Source organism: Numida meleagris, chromosome 11 (genome assembly GCF_002078875.1).
Source record: "Numida meleagris isolate 19003 breed g44 Domestic line chromosome 11, NumMel1.0, whole genome shotgun sequence".
Classification (NCBI taxonomy): Eukaryota; Metazoa; Chordata; class Aves; order Galliformes; family Numididae; genus Numida; species Numida meleagris.
The window spans coordinates 9567680-9583603 of NC_034419.1; the positions used below are offsets into that span (position 1 = coordinate 9567680).

The following is a 15924-nucleotide window of genomic DNA, read 5'->3' on the forward strand; positions in this document are numbered from 1 at the left end:
TCATCACACGCCCCGTGGCAGCCCACACAGCGCCGGCCTTCCCCTTCCTCTCCCCTAGTTTTCTCCCTGACTCATACAGAGTCTGGTGCAGTTGCAACACAGGCTGCTGGCGATGTCAGGCTGGGGTTATTTTTGACATTTGGGGGGTGACCAATTTCTAAACAAAACTAGAGCTCTTGAGTTGCAGGAATCCACAAGCCTAAATGGCTTCCATCTAGAGCATCACCACCCCAACAGCAGCACCTTGGCTTAGTACCATCACTGGTCCTTGTGCAGAGAAGCATCTCCTCTGTTAGTATTTAGGCTTCACCTCCTCCCATCCACATTTCCTGTCCTGAGTTATTCCTGACCCCAGTTTGCACTGCCTGCTCTGCCCTTCCCTAGGGAGGCAGCCGACCCTCAGCTCTCCCCTCCTTTCTGGATGCTTAAGAGAATAAACAGCTCTCAAAAAAACTGTAAGCAAAGGGAAGCACCAGCTAAGGCAGCAGCAATGAGAGAACAACTCATTCCCGCAGTCCTCATTCCTTTAACCTTCCTCCTTAGACTCTTCTAGGGCTAGCTTCTTATTTTAATCTACTTCTGAGCTATTTCTCCTCCTCTTTTTTCCCTGAGAAAGAGGAAACATCTTGCCTCAGCTTTCAGCATAATCCTGTCACACCTTGTGCTGTACCTAAGCCACCAACTGACCCCACAAAAGGAGATTACAAGCACCAAGGGTGGCTTTTAATCACCTCACTCTTCCATAGAAGGAAATGTGTTGAGACCTCCAGCCTTAAAATGCCAAACCCTGCTGAGAGCTGCACCACCTGGATGCCAGTCACTGTTTTCCTCATGAGTGACTCCCCACAGGAGGAAAATGCAGAAAGCTTTTCTTCCTTTTAGAGCTATTCAGTTTACTAGGTGCTAGATCCTTCCTGAAATAAGGACTAACCAGCTCTATGGAAACTAATATTACTGCAGTCTGGCTTCTTGCAGGTCAGTAGCAGATAGTTGTTTAATTTCAGAGCAGGAAGTCCTAATCTCTAACTGGAGTATTGCAAAGTTGTGTATGGGATCACATTCCAAGGGAGCATCTCAATAGTAAATCAACAATAATAGAAGTTCACAGCACATTCCTTTCTCTATCAAATCTATTGCTGCATCTCGAAACTGATAAAAATGTAATTATTTCTGAATTAGCTCTGCTCTGTCAAATGTATTCAAAATCATTCCTGGAGTTGGAAAGATATCTGCAAGAGGAAGGAGTGAAAGCAATCAGAGTATTCCTGCAAAAGCTGCTATTTCCCAAAAAGCTGAGCTGAAAACACTTGTGTGCTTTTCCTTCTGAGAGCCAAAGGACACAGCATTGGTGCCAGTGCCTCTGTGGCTCAAAGGCTTCGGTTTCCCCCTGGAACCAGTGCGACTTTCAGGCTGTGAGCCATTTCCCAGGGACCACTGCATTCAGCATCGCTGGGGCAGTTTCCAGCTGAGCAAGAATTTACCTTGGCTAAACAAATGAGAGCTCAAAGCAGCAACACAATTCATCCAGTTCCCTGGGAATCCTGATAGAAACACCTACCTACTTGTTCCAAACCTGGTGAGGAGAGCAGGATCCCGCTGCTCTCACCTTTTCAACTCCCTCTGGACCAAACTTGGCTCTGAGCCTTCTGAATTTCAAAGGGACAGGAATCACACATGCTGTCAAAGAGCAGCATGAGGGTAAGGAAGCGTGTCCTGCTAAATTTCTGCTGCTGAATACTGTGAAATAGAGTGGGCAGCACAATCTCTTAGGAAATAATAATCCCAACCCACAACATATGCCTTACAGAATCAGTACACAAGAATGTCTCTTTGCTTTTTGAGTTTTCCATTTGGCCTCTTGCTGGGGTGTGGAGACATCATACCTGGCATCTCCCTGACCATATACCGTATTGTATTCCTGATATCCCATCTCCCTGACACCCCTGTACCCGTTGCTCTCAGCCTGATAACAATAGCTCATCACGGTGTTTCTTCCCAAGATCTTTCTGCTCAGCCAATGAGCCTGGCTAGCTTACGCAGCTCACACATCACCTTTTTGATAATCCAGCTCACTTGTCAGTGAACTGAACTAAAAAGCATTCACTCAAGCAGTTGGTCAAGAGTAGATCTTGAGAGAGAAGTAAGCACATAGACCTTCCCTGTGTGTGGGGACAGGGATTGCTCTGTTCAGAAGAAACATGTCTACACTGCAAAGCACCCATGCAGTTAAACCAACACAAAGCCCATGAAGTCAGCTTTGAGTTGCACTTCCAGTCAAGAGGCAATGCTCAGCTCTCCATCCAATCTTATTCTGAGATGATTCTCACAGAGAGGTGAGAGATCCAAACAGTATTAGGATCTCACACATCTGCATTGAGCAGCTCAAATAACTGGTGCTCTAAAGTGTCATCCTCAGCCCAGCCAATATCTCCAGCATTGCACTCTTGGTCATCTGGGAGCAGTTATCTCAAGAACCAACAATTGCCACTTTGAACCAGAGACATAAACACTTCATATATCAAACACAGCCAGCCTTTCAATAGCATGGCTTTTAATTAAAGTCCAGCATGTCACAGGTTGCATCACATCGCTCATAGTCATTTAAGGCCCAGGGGAACCTTCTGACTGTTTGATTATAACATAAAACTTGAGTTTCCCACTGGATATGACCATGGATCACAGGACAAGAGATGATGGACTTAAGTTGTGCCAGGAGAGGTTCAGGTTGGATTTCAGGAATAATTTCTTCTCAGAGAGAGTGGTGAGGTGCTGGCACAGGCTGCCCAGGGAGCAGTGGAGTCACCGTCCCTTGAGGTGTTCAAGAACCAAGGAGATGTGGCACTGAGGGACGTGGTCAGTGGGCACAGTGGCGGTGGGTTGGGTTTGGACTACGTGGTCTTAGTGGTCTTTTCCAACCTTAATGAATCTACGAATCCAAGTATGGAGGGTGTACTTCCTGCAGATCTGAAGACCTCCAAAGGTCAGAGTCCTTTCCCAACCAGTCTTCTATACCAAAAGATAGTGTAAATAAGAGTTTGTCTGCACACATGAAACATGTATATGTGGACACACCTGACATGTTATCTACAGAGCCTAGGCCTTCCTTATGCAGCTGAACACCAGAAATGACCGCGCTGACACCACTCACCTGGGCTGGAAGTGCTGGGGACCAGATCCAGCTGCATTTCTGTAGCTGTTTGGCAGAACTCCAGAGGCGTGCAGAAGCTTCAGGAATTTTCCAAAGCATGTCACAGAGGTCATCCGTAGGGCTGTGAAGATAAGCACGTATCTTTAGAACAGAGAAATGGCCACAGTGAATCTGACAAAAGCGTGCTTAGCTCATTGCCATCAAATACATGACTTCTTCTGTAATCTGAGAGTATATCAAGTAACGTTCTCCCACAGCTGAATTTACAAGTAAGGAAAGCCCTCCTCCCCCTCCTTTATGTGTGGTCTTAGACCTAATTACCTACAGCCTTAATAACAATATATGGATTTTGTGGCTGATGTTCTAAACAGATCTTGAGAGAGCATCAGCTAACCTCTCATGTCAGGGTTTTCCTCTTCACTTAGTGATCATTAGGCACAGGAACTCACCCTAGCACTTAACTCAGGCTCCAATTTTAGGGCAGCCTAATTGCCTGATGCTGACACAGTAATGTTTGGAGGCAGCCACATCCAAACCACTATTCAGATCTCAGAGGTGTTCTGAGGTGGTTTCTCTCAGCCTCCATAGACTATAAAGAAAACGTACAACAATTACATTTCCAAATTAAGTATCTCAGCTAAGAATCTACAGTTACTTTATGCATATCTGGGTCACTGTAAGTGGTTTAGAGAAGCAAAACTGCTGTAGTATTGTCAGCGCAAAGTCCTTGCCTAGAATTCATTCAGATGCTTTCCTCAAATCATCACATTGCATTAACACAAGAGAAAACCTCATTCTTGCTCATTGTACTCACACATGCATGGATATATTTTTAATGAGCGAGCTCCAGAGACCTCAGCAGACATTACTTTTGTTCACACAGTGCCATTTTGACATGGTTTAGTAGGCATGGTGGAGATAGGTTGATCTTGATGATCTTAACAGTCTTTTCCAGCCTTAATGATTCTATGAAATGAGGACATCTGTGTAAGGGCAGGCAGCAGCAGACATAGCTGCTTTAAACCCAAGAAAGATAGCAGTCACAATCCAGTAATAAAGAAGGAATCACTCACCCCTTTGCAAGGATCAGGGCTCACTAAACACTCCAAGGGAAATCACCACCAAGCAGGGGCACTTCCCTTGTGGCTGCCAGCCCTTAAATGAGGTTAAGGAGCAGTGGACCCAGGAACCATCCCTCCCAGTCACACAGGTCAATTGCTTGCACCTGTGCTCCCAGGGCTGGCTACACCCCTTCACCAGGTGCTCAATCACTGGCTCAGGCCCTGACCTAACAGTTCCCATACACCCTGTTAGCAGTCATATCCAGCCCAAAGCACAGTAAGTTCTCAGATATGCTATGAGTCTTTACTGCTTGTCACAATGGATGGCTTTGACTTCAACCTTGTGTTATTCCTCTAATATCATAATTACTCTGTCATGTATCATCTGAGATCCAAAATGTCAGAGCGCTTCAGAAGTGATTAAATCTAAGCAGAAACAGGGAGCATAGGTGACAGCTCACCTGCAGGTATTAGCTGAGAAGACAGAGGGGCCGTAAAATAGAGCAACGTACACTAATGGCACAATTTCTGACTCAAGTGGTGATCACTTAATTAAAGACAGAGCAGAAGCGTGGTATCAACGTGCTTGTAGTGCTATTCAAATGAAAGATGCTACCCTTTCATCTGGCAGCGGTTTCAGGCCTGGGCTGCTGAATGCTTTTGTGTTTCCTTCCCAGGAGACAAGTGAGCAATAGATTCCTTAGCCAACGCGTGCACATTTTGTTGTTGTTTATTTGCAGGTTCCCCTGAGGATCTGCTTATCAGAAAGAGTGCAGCCTAGGCAACTCCTGCAAATGACACAGAGTATCATGTATGCACCACAGCCTGAAATCAGAGCTGGGGCAGCAGGACAGGGCAGTGACAAGCACGAAAAAAACAGCTCCATGGGGAATGGGAACAGATTTTCCCATCAAGGTGCCTCACCGATGCCTTTTTGGAAATTAGCTTGAGAGTGTGGAAAAGGAAAGGGGCGATGAAGTTGCAATGTGGTGGACTGAGAGCTGACACATGTCAGACCTGCACACCCACCCAATCCCAGGAGCAGGTTAGACACTCACTTCAAGAGAAATGTTTTAAACATAGGACAGATCTCTCTCGTGTGTCAGCTGACATTTCTCAGCTGTTTAACTTCAGTGCTGATCCCCACCAGCTCAGGATGGGGTCCTCTATCTCTCTCTTGCCCTAACCAGCTCCTTAACCAGTTGCTTTCCTTTCCTCTCCCACAGGTTTTTGCAGCGAAAGTACTCAACCTTGTGCTTCCAAACTTGTCGCTGGGATCAATAGATCCAAATGCAATTTCCAGGAACAAGAAGGAGGTGAGAACCTTAATGCCACTTAAAGTTACTGCATTGTCGGTATCCTGTCACAGTCCTCTCTTTTCTCTTAAAAAAAAAAAAAAAGGCATTTTGCTAAATCACGAGGGCTAGATGCGTGCCCTTTTGCACAGAGCAGAACATGTGGCTCACCGTGGGAAAGCAGCTCTCGGTCCCTGCATGCCTCCTGCACCCATGTCTGCTCTGGGTGTCCCTTCTGCACCACCACCTGCTCCTCATGCAGGCTGCAAATGCTAGTGAAGGCTGCGTTCCAACCGTGCTCTTTGCAGTGCAAAACTCTCCAGTGCCAGAGGTTGGTATTCCTGCTTACATACCAGGATGGCATTGTGCTGAATGCATTCAGACAGATGAAAAAAGCATGCTCGCCCCAAAGACCTTGCTACAAGGTCTCCTGGATTGCACCCTGGCTCTGCCACAGCCTTTCCAAACAAATTATGTATTCTTTCTGTGCCTGGGAATAATACTGAAGTGAGCTGCAATTGAAGCAGCCATTGTAACGACCTAATTCCAGCTCCACTGCTACTGTGAGTGAAGTGGTTCCAGGATCAACTTCTGTCACCATAGCTTGAGACTCTTCTCCCATTCATACCCGCTCCTAGCAATAACCATTGCAGCTCATTCATGCCACCAGTTGGTACAGCCAGGTGTCCTTGCAACTGCTGCCACAGCACATGACAATGTTCTTTCCTTCTTGGTGTGGAGGGAGGAGAGCAAGCAGGGAGGCGTGGTCTACAGGTGAGTGAAGCTGCTTGGTCCAGATAAGAGAATGACCCAGAACTTGATGTATTTCAGTAAGCTTGAATGGAGAACACAGCACCCAAGGATGTCTCAAAAGCAGGAGAGCTCACTGCCATGGCAAGTAGCTCTATTGACAAATGCTGTCACTTCTCCTGCTGGTCATGCAATGCTAGAATTGAAGCTGAAAGGATCAGGACCAAAGACCATGTCAGCTGAAGCAATGCATCAGCTTCAGCACATTCCTCCCTTTCACTCACCCTTTAGGAAACGGCAAAGAAAAGGAGTCTCACGGAATAGAATCACAGAATCATGAAGGCTGGAAAAGACCTCTGTGACCACCTAGTCCAACCATCCAGCTACCACCAGTATTGCCCATCAACCACGTCCCTCAGTGCCAAATCTCCACAGTTCTTGAACACCTGCAGGGACAGTGACTCCACCACTCCCTGGGCAGCCTGTGGCAAAGCAGAAATACTTCCTAATACCCATCCTGAATATTCCCTGGCACAACCTGAGGCCATACCCTCCTGTCCTATCGAATAGCCACCAGGCTTCCAGGGTTCTGGTCCAGGAATTCAAGGGTGTTCCCCCTCCCTGAGCAGTGAGCATGGCTGGGATATGTGGCTCTCTGCCTGGCTCAGCACTGGGTCATTACATGGCACTGTGTGCCACAGCTGCTCTTTAAGGACGGCAGTTTAAAACACACCTGCTTCCAACAGCTGGATCTTCAGCTTGAAATAGCTGCACTAAAGACCACGACAAGGGAAAAGTGCTAGTGGGAGACACCCCGGTCACAACCCATTTAGAAAAGTGTCAGTGAACTTCCTTAATCTGCAGCACAATATTGTCCAAATATTTCCCTATTCCATGGGAACAATTTATAATAAATGCTATCCTGTGTTTTTTTTCCACCCAAATATTTGCCGCTGTTCCTGCCGCTGTGTGATGCTTCAAGTCTCAAGAGCTTCCTGCGTGTGTTGTTTTTCTTTTACCCTTTCCTTTTCCGTGCAGGAAGGAAAAGCATTTCACAATGCATGAGAACAGGTCTGCTTCAGTAGCTCCTGCTCATAGTAGAGTGGTCTTAGGAACAAGACACCCACTCCTCCCTGCTCTGCTCCCTGCCCACAAACTTGCCTGTGGCATAGCAGCAGTGGGCTGCAGTGCACTCACTGAAGGCAACACGGCATCTCGTCCTTTGGCTGCCACTGGCACACACTCCACCCTCCCCTTGGACTCGGGTTGCGTGGCCTCAGAGCACACATTGTGCTGGAAGCATCCATTATTTATATGTTAAACATACTCTTCTGCCAGGCCAACTTTTCATTCTCTGGAAATGTTTTTGGGATGTCATCCAAGAATTTCCTGATGAGGCTGTGTTCCCAGCAGGCTGTCCTCGGGGTGTAGGCACTGCGACACAGGATGGCATGGAGATGCTCATTTGATCTGTGTGCAATATCAAATGCAGGAGACACAAAAGAGAGCAAGGTGCAACCTCAAAACTGCCCTCCTGCTTCCAAGGTGAAGGACAGCATACCCCATAAAAGCCTCAGAATGAAACAGGATGAGTAAATCACCTTCACTGCAACAGCAAGCTCCTAAATCTTTTATCTTTTCCTTTTTAATTATTTGATTTTTGTTTATTAGCTTAAAGCTGTGGATGAAGCTTCTGCTTTGCACTCACGCCATGCTCTGAGCATTAACTTTCTGACAAGGATTTTGTTAGTTCACCAGCAAAAGGATCCTCCTACTCACTGCTGATGGATCTGGGTTGGGATCAAGTTATTATTTGTTCCCCTTCCATCATCTATACAAAAACCTTTGCTGACAGCTCAGTAGCTAAAAAAATTCCCTGTTCTTTAGGAAGAGAACAAGAGAAAGAAACCTATTAGGTCCTTCTCCTAACATGTATGGCACTGAGGATGCATAGTGCACATGAATTCATCAACATTATTTTATTCCATGGAAAGGGAACTTCTGTCAGTCCACCCACCCACTCTCTTCTCCTGATTCTGCCTCTCCCTCAAGTCCTTCAATTAAAAATATAATAAATAATAAAACATCCCAAGGCTGTGCTGCTTTGGTGCAGCACTAACATAGATGTCGGTACACCTGAAGCAAGAAGTTAAGTAGCCAGTGCAACCCAGTGGGTTTGCTCAAAACAAGGGACACAGGGTCATGGTTTAGTGGGCAGTATTGGTGGCAGGTGGACAGCTGGACTGGATGATCTCAGAGGCCTTTTCCAACCTTAATGATTCTGTGATTCTATGAAAATGCTGATGGAATTCAATGAAGAAAGAAGACGATGGGGAAAGGCCTCTGTGCAGCTGTGCCTCCCTGCCAGCTCCATTTCCAGCGCTTAGTGCCCCAACGCATTAGAGACACCAAGGAAGGAAATCGGCTCTACACCCCTAGCGAATGAACGCCCCAGTTGGGAAAGCCCCAGCACGTCATGTCCTCCTGCCTCCCTGGTAACCTCACAATGACCTCACCTTCCTGCAATGCAAGGAGAACTTGAACAGACCTCCGTGTCTGCAAGGAGAGAAGAGGGCTGGTTTTGGCTAACCTATAAATAACCATCATTTCTATAAACATCTGCCAGGGCTGGGAGAAACTGGAGGCTGTGCCAGAGACCAACCCGTAATCAAAGCATTCTGGCAAATATTGAGATGGCAGTGGCTGTGTGGGCCGTCTCCACGTACAGTATACAAATATTTACTGTAGATTTGCCTGCTGCAGTAACTACTCCTTCCTAGCAACTTTCTGCACCAGCTCTGGTGTATTTTTAGCCCCTCACAGTCTGGCTGAGCAAGTTGTTGACTTTTTTTTTTTTTGCCTACCCCAATCCCATCCTTACGTCTGCATCCTCTGTACCCAGAGCAGAGCCTCACTGTACGAGTGCTGTGCAGCGGACGTGTCAGCTACCTGCAGGCCTAGGTCATAGAATGGTTTAGGATGGAGGGGAAGTTAAAGCTCATCTCATTCCAACCTATGGGCTTGTTGCCCCCACCAGCTCAGGCTGCCCAGGGCCCCATCCAACCTGGCCTTAAACACCTCCAGGGATGGGGCACCCACAGCTCCGGGCAGCTGTGCCAGTGCCTCACCACCCTCTGAGTACAGAATTTCTTCCTCACTGTTAGTTAGGAAGAAACAGGCAGCCATTATTCCCTGGCAGCCATAGTGAAGGTGTTGGCCTTGGCTCTGATGGCAGGAAGTCTTCATGGAGCGGGAAACAAGTGCGCAAGCCAAGGGAAGAGGCTCCTCATTGTCTGCTCTGTCCTTTCTGCACAAATTATTGCTAACCTGAAATCACTCCTCTCTCCCTGCCAGATGGAGTCCTACACATCCGACCCCCTGGTCTACCACGGTGGCATGAAGGTCTCCTTCGTCATCCAGCTGATGAATGCCATTACCAGAATCGAGCGAGCTCTGCCAAAGCTGACTTTGCCCATCCTGGTGCTACATGGCTCTTCCGACAAGCTCTGTGATATCAAAGGCTCCTATTTACTGATGGAGACGGTGCAGAGCCAGGACAAAACGCTGAAGGTCAGCTTGCTTTCTCCATTTTTAGGATGCTGTCCTGGGAGCGTAGGCCTCAGCACTGCTCACTGCAAGGGTCACACTGGGGGAAGCAGGGCTGGTGCTTGGCAAACCAGACAGGTTCCCGGCCCTTCAGCAGAGGAAGGAATGCCTGGCACTGGGCACCAGGGTGTTTGGGTCGGGCAGAGCAGGGTCCATCAGCACAGAAGCCGGGACGCTATGGTAGACCTTTCTTTGAAGTAGAGTGCCAGTTGCCAATGGCATCCCTTTGATGTGATGTGATAACCTGACACACATAGAATCATTAAGGTTGGAAAGTCCACTAAGATCTTCCGGTCCACCCACACCTGGGAGAAAAACCAGGCAAGGTGTGAGCAGGACACGTCGGACCCCCAGCTATTGCCATGAAGGCTGCTCTGCCCATGAGGGTGTTTGTTCAGTGCTAATCCCTGCTCTCTCCCTATCTGCAGGTGTATGAGGAAGCCTACCACGCACTGCACAAAGAGCTGCCTGAGGTCACCACCTCCGTCTTCACAGAAATACTGACGTGGGTCAGCCAGAAGGTCTCAGCAGCTGGAGAAACCAGTCAGACCTAAGAGCAATTCTTTCTGCAGCTCTTACTGGGGTTTTCTGGGAATAGAAGCTTTCGTTAGTAGAATTCTCTCTGGAAAAAATCTAGCGTGGAGGGACTCGTGGGATATTTTGCCATGCACAGCGTAAAGGGTGGGGGAAGAGGCAGAGGGTGGGCATTACTCATTGGCGTAAATGACCCTTGCCATAATCTGAGGAAGCACTGACAGCTGTGGGAGCGGCCCCCACAGCCTTCCAGGTTGGGTAATTTTACTGAGATTCCCCTCACTCACCGAGCTTCCTCCATCACTTCCTCTTCTCTGCTTTCGTGGGGGTGTATTTATACTGCAATAATTTTTTGGTATGTTAAAGAAGCCGGTATCTTCCACTTTGCAGTTTCGATTCCCTGTCCCCACCACCCAGTCCTTCCACAGCCCTGGCGAGGAGTGGACGAGTGTAGACTCAAGCCCACGCAGCACATTTGCAAACCAGGCTATTCCCAATGCCAAACCCCATTGCCTCTGCAAGACGAACTATTCTGTAAATAGTCGTAGGGGCTGCTTTTTTCCCTTCTTTCCTTTTTTTTTTTTTCCTCTTGGAATTAATCATTTGCGCTACTGAAACTGAAAAAGCAGAGTTTATGAGAATATAGTAATATAATATATTATGTATATAGAGGTGGCTGGGAGCTGGGGAAGAAATGGGACGAGAGGCTAAAAAAGGTTAATTGTTCATTCTCTTGGCGAGGAATAATGCTGTCCTATCAGGATCCAGCCCTCTCACCATAACTTCAGAGTCATAATCTGTTGTTTCCCTTCATCAGTTGGAAAATGTCCTGAAAAAAACCGCTAGAGAGAAGCTCAGAGCACCTGGTGGGTGGGGATTAGCAGCAGGCATCCTCATGGTCCACCGCTTCAGCAGGAGACCCATGGTCTGACCCCAGATCGTGGCCAAGCTCCTGCCCTAAACCTGGCCCCTCTCCCTCCACTTCTGCAAATGAGGACGTGGGGCCTTTCCCATGGGGGCAAACCTTATTATGGGATCTCGTGCCCCTGCCCTGGGCTGGATCCTTCCCACGGGGGTCTTGCCCCTCCCTGCTGCCCCTGGAGCCGCTTCTGGAGAGATTCAGGAAAGGGACCTCTGTGCAATAGCAGGCAGAACCCATCAACACGCCGGGGTGCAGGGTGCTTGGGTGCAGGTTGTGTCCTTGCAATCGCCCTTAGGGGCCCAAGTCAAGAAAGCTCTTTTATAGAGGTTAACGCAGGCACTTTTCCACTTGTGTTTTCCTGCCTTTAAAGGGAGGAACCAGCTGGAGTTCTCCCAGCACTGCCAACTTGTGATTAAAACACCATTCCTGTGCAATCAGGTGCTCCCACCCACCCCTGCTAAACCTGCAGTGACTCTCACACTGTTGCTTTGCTGCAACTTCATTTTCCAGAGCAAGGTCGCTCCGTGCCAGATGCTGCTGGGAAAGACACAGCAACACCGTGGTGGGGACAAGGCTCCCCCGGAGCAGGAGCCCCGTGGCTGTGATGCAGCGGTGACAGATGTCGCAGGGGTCAGAGCAAGACGATGACTTGAGGGTGGGATTTTCAAAAGCACTTTTCCCCAGGAAGTCAGGAGGAACGGATCGATGCCCCCATTCTTTATGTCCCAAATTGACAAGCACTTTGCAGGGGAGCAGGAGGGTCAGAGCCCACTGCTGGCTCCCGCCTGCCCCAGGGTCTGCGGTCAGTGCCTTGCAGAGCGTGTCTGAGCCACGACACATCTGCAGCTCGGAAGAAAGGAAAGGAAGGCAGTTACGTGCATCTGGGGAACTTGTCCCTCTGTGCAGCGGTGCTGGCTGCCCGAGGGAAGCTGTGATTGAAAATCAGGTTAGCAAACAATTATGTACCTGCTGCTCCCTTACCCTGCACGTAAGCTACTTTATATTGACCCAGTTCAGTTTCCCCGTGCCCTGGAGGAACCCTTCCTTCAATGACCAGATTAGCAACGAGCAGAGCTGCTGCCAAGGGAAATGTAATTAAGCTATTTCCCAGCAGCAGGTACCATGTGCAGGGAGCACAGCCGGCCTTACAAATGTTGCTGTGCAGAGACCAGTCTGCCTTGGAGAAGAGGTGGCATCCGTGACCGAGCAATAGTGATGTGCAACTGCCATCCATGCCACCACCTGTAGCACTGGGAGAGCATTCCCCCCCGCCCACCGCATTTTCCACTTGGCCCATCCTTTTTGTACCACTTACCTTAGCACACTGCCAGCGCAGACCCTCGGAGATCACACTTATTTTTCCAAGTAATTTGTCTCTCTCGTTCTGTTGTGTCCCAGTTCGATAAAATACATTTATATATATATACATATATAAAAGCATATATACATACCCATGTATTTTGAGTGGGAAACCATATACAAGTTTAGGATTCTTAAAGGAATACAATGTATATTGCAACCAATAATAAAGTTATGTTTTCTGAACAGAGTGTGTTTGAGGGCATTGTTTGCTATCACCATCCCTCTGGGGAGAGATCTGAGAGATACTGAATCCAGGCTTGGGGCATTTGGGTACCCTTGCTGTTGGGAAAGCGATAGAATCATAGAATCATTAAGGTTGGGAAAGACCTCTAAGAGCATCTAACGCAACTGTCAGCTCATCCCCACCGTGCTCATAACCACGTCCCTCAGTGCCACATCTCCACAATTCTCCAACACCTCCAGGTACAGTGACTCCCCCACCTCCCTGGGCAGCCTGTGCCAGTGCCCAACCATGCTTTCTGAGGAGTTTTTCCTAACATTCAACCTGAAATCAAATCCAAATCTTTCCCACAGCCCATCACATTTCATCGCCCTCATCCTTCCTTAGGGAACTGCAGGTCTCCTGGTGTTTCCAGGCCACTGTCACCATTGTTTAACTGCATACATGATGGGAAAATGTCACACCAGGAAACAAGGAATGCTGCCTCCTCCAGCACTGGGACAGAAGGAGCAGTCATCCCGGGAGGAGATGAACAAAGCCCATACCTTGAACAGCTTTGAATGTACTGAGCCCGATGAGAGGCGTCTCTGCAGAAAAAGCATTCTGGACAATTCACCCAAAGTGTTTCCAGTTCCTCAATGGGAGATTGAACTTGCCGCCAACAAGCTTGTTTTAAAACTCTTGGTTAAAATTCAGTTTTACATCCAGGGAGGAGGAGGAGAGCAGATTTCTGGCTCCCGTTATGGAAGCAGGCTTAATAAAATTCATAGAAATATTGGTGGCTCTTGCGATGCTGTGCCAAGAATGTGTTAGAATAAAACCTTCTGAGCAGAAGGGAGAGACAGAATGTCATCTTAGCCCTGATATGAAAGATCAGCCTTCATCTCTGAAAGAATATCTGAAGGAATGGTAGCTAACGCATTTACTTGCCTTCCCTCTGGAGCAGGTCTCTGCACAGCCTCACACAATTCATCATTGCTGCAGCCTCGCACGAATGGCATTGGGATGACCCTGGGTAGCAGAGAGGCAATAGGATAAAAGAATAAAGAGGGAGGAATGTTTTCCTGCCGGGGTTTTAATGTCACCTCAGCACAACACAGACCAGCACAGCTTCCTCTATAGGAAAGCTCCATCACATTCCCCTGGCATTCTTTGAAAACAAAAACCAAACCAAAAATACCACCCTGAGCCCACAAACCAACACATCTGACCCTGCCACAGCACTCCCCTACCTCCCTGCTGCTCACACACTGTGCCAAAGCACAGCTTCATGCCTTGCCATACCAGCAAGAGAGCAGGGAGCAAGCAGACCTGCCGGGACCATTTGCCAGAAAACCACCCGGGAGCCACCGTCAGCAGGGAGCAGGCCTGGAGCAGATGGCATTCTTCAGTCCCACTCTCTTTCCCCTCAAGCTTGTTCTGCTGGCAACAGGAGGAGGGAGAGGAAAGCTCTCACACTCATTTCTCTGAGTTTATTTTGGGAACTGAGCAGCCAGACCCTCAAGACCCAGGCTAGCTCTCTGCATGGCACTGATCCTCTTCCAAGGCTTTCTTTAGTCTCCTGAAGCACTCTGCAGGCGTGCAAGAAAAAAAAAAAAAAGCAAAAGGAGCGACCACACCTGTCCCTTCCCCAGTGCTGATCCTACACTGTGCGCAGACCTCACCCAGTTATTGCCAGTAGCCCACCTCGTTTCCAGCCTGACCCCACGAGGCAGGCAGACACATCACCTTGATTCAAAACAGGCCTCAGCTATGACAAGTGATTTACCAGGGTAGCCTCTCTTATCTTAATAAATTCGTCATGTCAAATCTGTTTTAGCTTCAAAAAGTGAAACAAAACCTGCTCTGCCAACACAGCCAGCCCTGCGAGCCGGGAGCCAGCCAAGCTCTGCTCCCCACCGCCAGCCCCAGCAGGAGCCGGCCCCAAGAACCGAGCCCAGACAAAACCTGGCTCCCTGCAGCAAGCAAGAGCAACCCAGTGCCACCCCAAGCAGATGAGTCTGCCAGCACAGCGCCTGCAAGCTGCTACACAAGAAGGTGCCATCTCTGCTGTGTATTTGACCATGACAGCCCGAGTCTCTCAGAGATATCCGTCTCACTGCCAGCTCCTACAGCGTGGCGATGCTCCTTGAAGCGCTGCTTGCGAGTCCCAAAAGGCTGACCAGAGTCTGAACTTCTCCAAGGCCAGTCCCCCGCTTCAGCAGCATTAGTCATTCTCATGCTACTGCCCTTCCCCCTGGAAAACTGTGCATTCCTACAGGGATGGGCTTGGATCTTCATTCCCTGAACCAAGATCATCTCTGTAGTCAACAGGCTGCACAATCATTGCTATTTGCCACCAAAACCACCCAGACACACAGGAAGGGAGAAGACAGCAAATGCCTACATTCTTGTAACACTATAACAAGATGGAAAGGGCAGCAATAGCAGCATAGTAGCAAAGTCCTAAGCTGCAGCAAGTAAGGATATGCCCAGATGTGTCAGCAGTGAATGCAGAAACAAAGGAAAGAACCCGCTTACCCTTAGGTCTCAGGTATGCGTGGATCTCCAGAGGAATACCCTTGCCTCCACTACCAACCCTTAAATGAGATCTGGGAAGGGGCGGATCCTGCCTCCACCCCTTCCAGTCACTCAGGTGCACTGCATTGCACACACCTGAGCTCCCCTGGGTTGGCTCTGCCTTCCCAGCAGGTGCTCAATTACTGCTTCAAGCTGCGACTCAGCATTTCTGCTACAGTCCTCCAAGAGGAGTGGAAACACCTGGGCACTCCAGCACAGGTTTGGAGAAAACACGTGCTTCATTCAAGGACACCCCGAGCACTCTGAACAAGTCTGAGTAGTCGAGCACAGGAAACACTTGCCCTGCAGGCTGAGAAATCTCAATCCTTAGATTTAACAGGAAGGCAGAAATGACAGGGGGTGAACAAGCAGAGCTGGACAGACAGTGGACCTCCCTGGGACTGCTCAGAGCAGCACTCCGTGATCAGTTATCATCCCAATACCCTCAGAGAAAGTGACCAAAACCAAGGCAGTGCTCTCCACCCATGTTCAGGTAAGAACTGTCT

At 48.6% G+C, this 15924-nt stretch overlaps 1 protein-coding gene across 4 annotated transcripts in view; it reads left to right on the forward strand.

Moving 5' to 3' along the window:
* MGLL (monoglyceride lipase) overlaps window positions 1-12861 on the forward strand; it is a 90192-nt gene extending 77331 nt beyond the window's left edge. For all 4 annotated transcript variants that reach the window (XM_021409263.1, XM_021409264.1, XM_021409262.1 and 1 more), the window contains 3 exons: window positions 5436-5525; window positions 9609-9824; window positions 10289-12861. In XM_021409263.1, the coding sequence (XP_021264938.1) occupies window positions 5436-5525; window positions 9609-9824; window positions 10289-10414 (432 nt within the window). In that variant the 3' untranslated portion in view covers window positions 10415-12861. The remainder of the gene's footprint in view (window positions 1-5435; window positions 5526-9608; window positions 9825-10288) is intronic.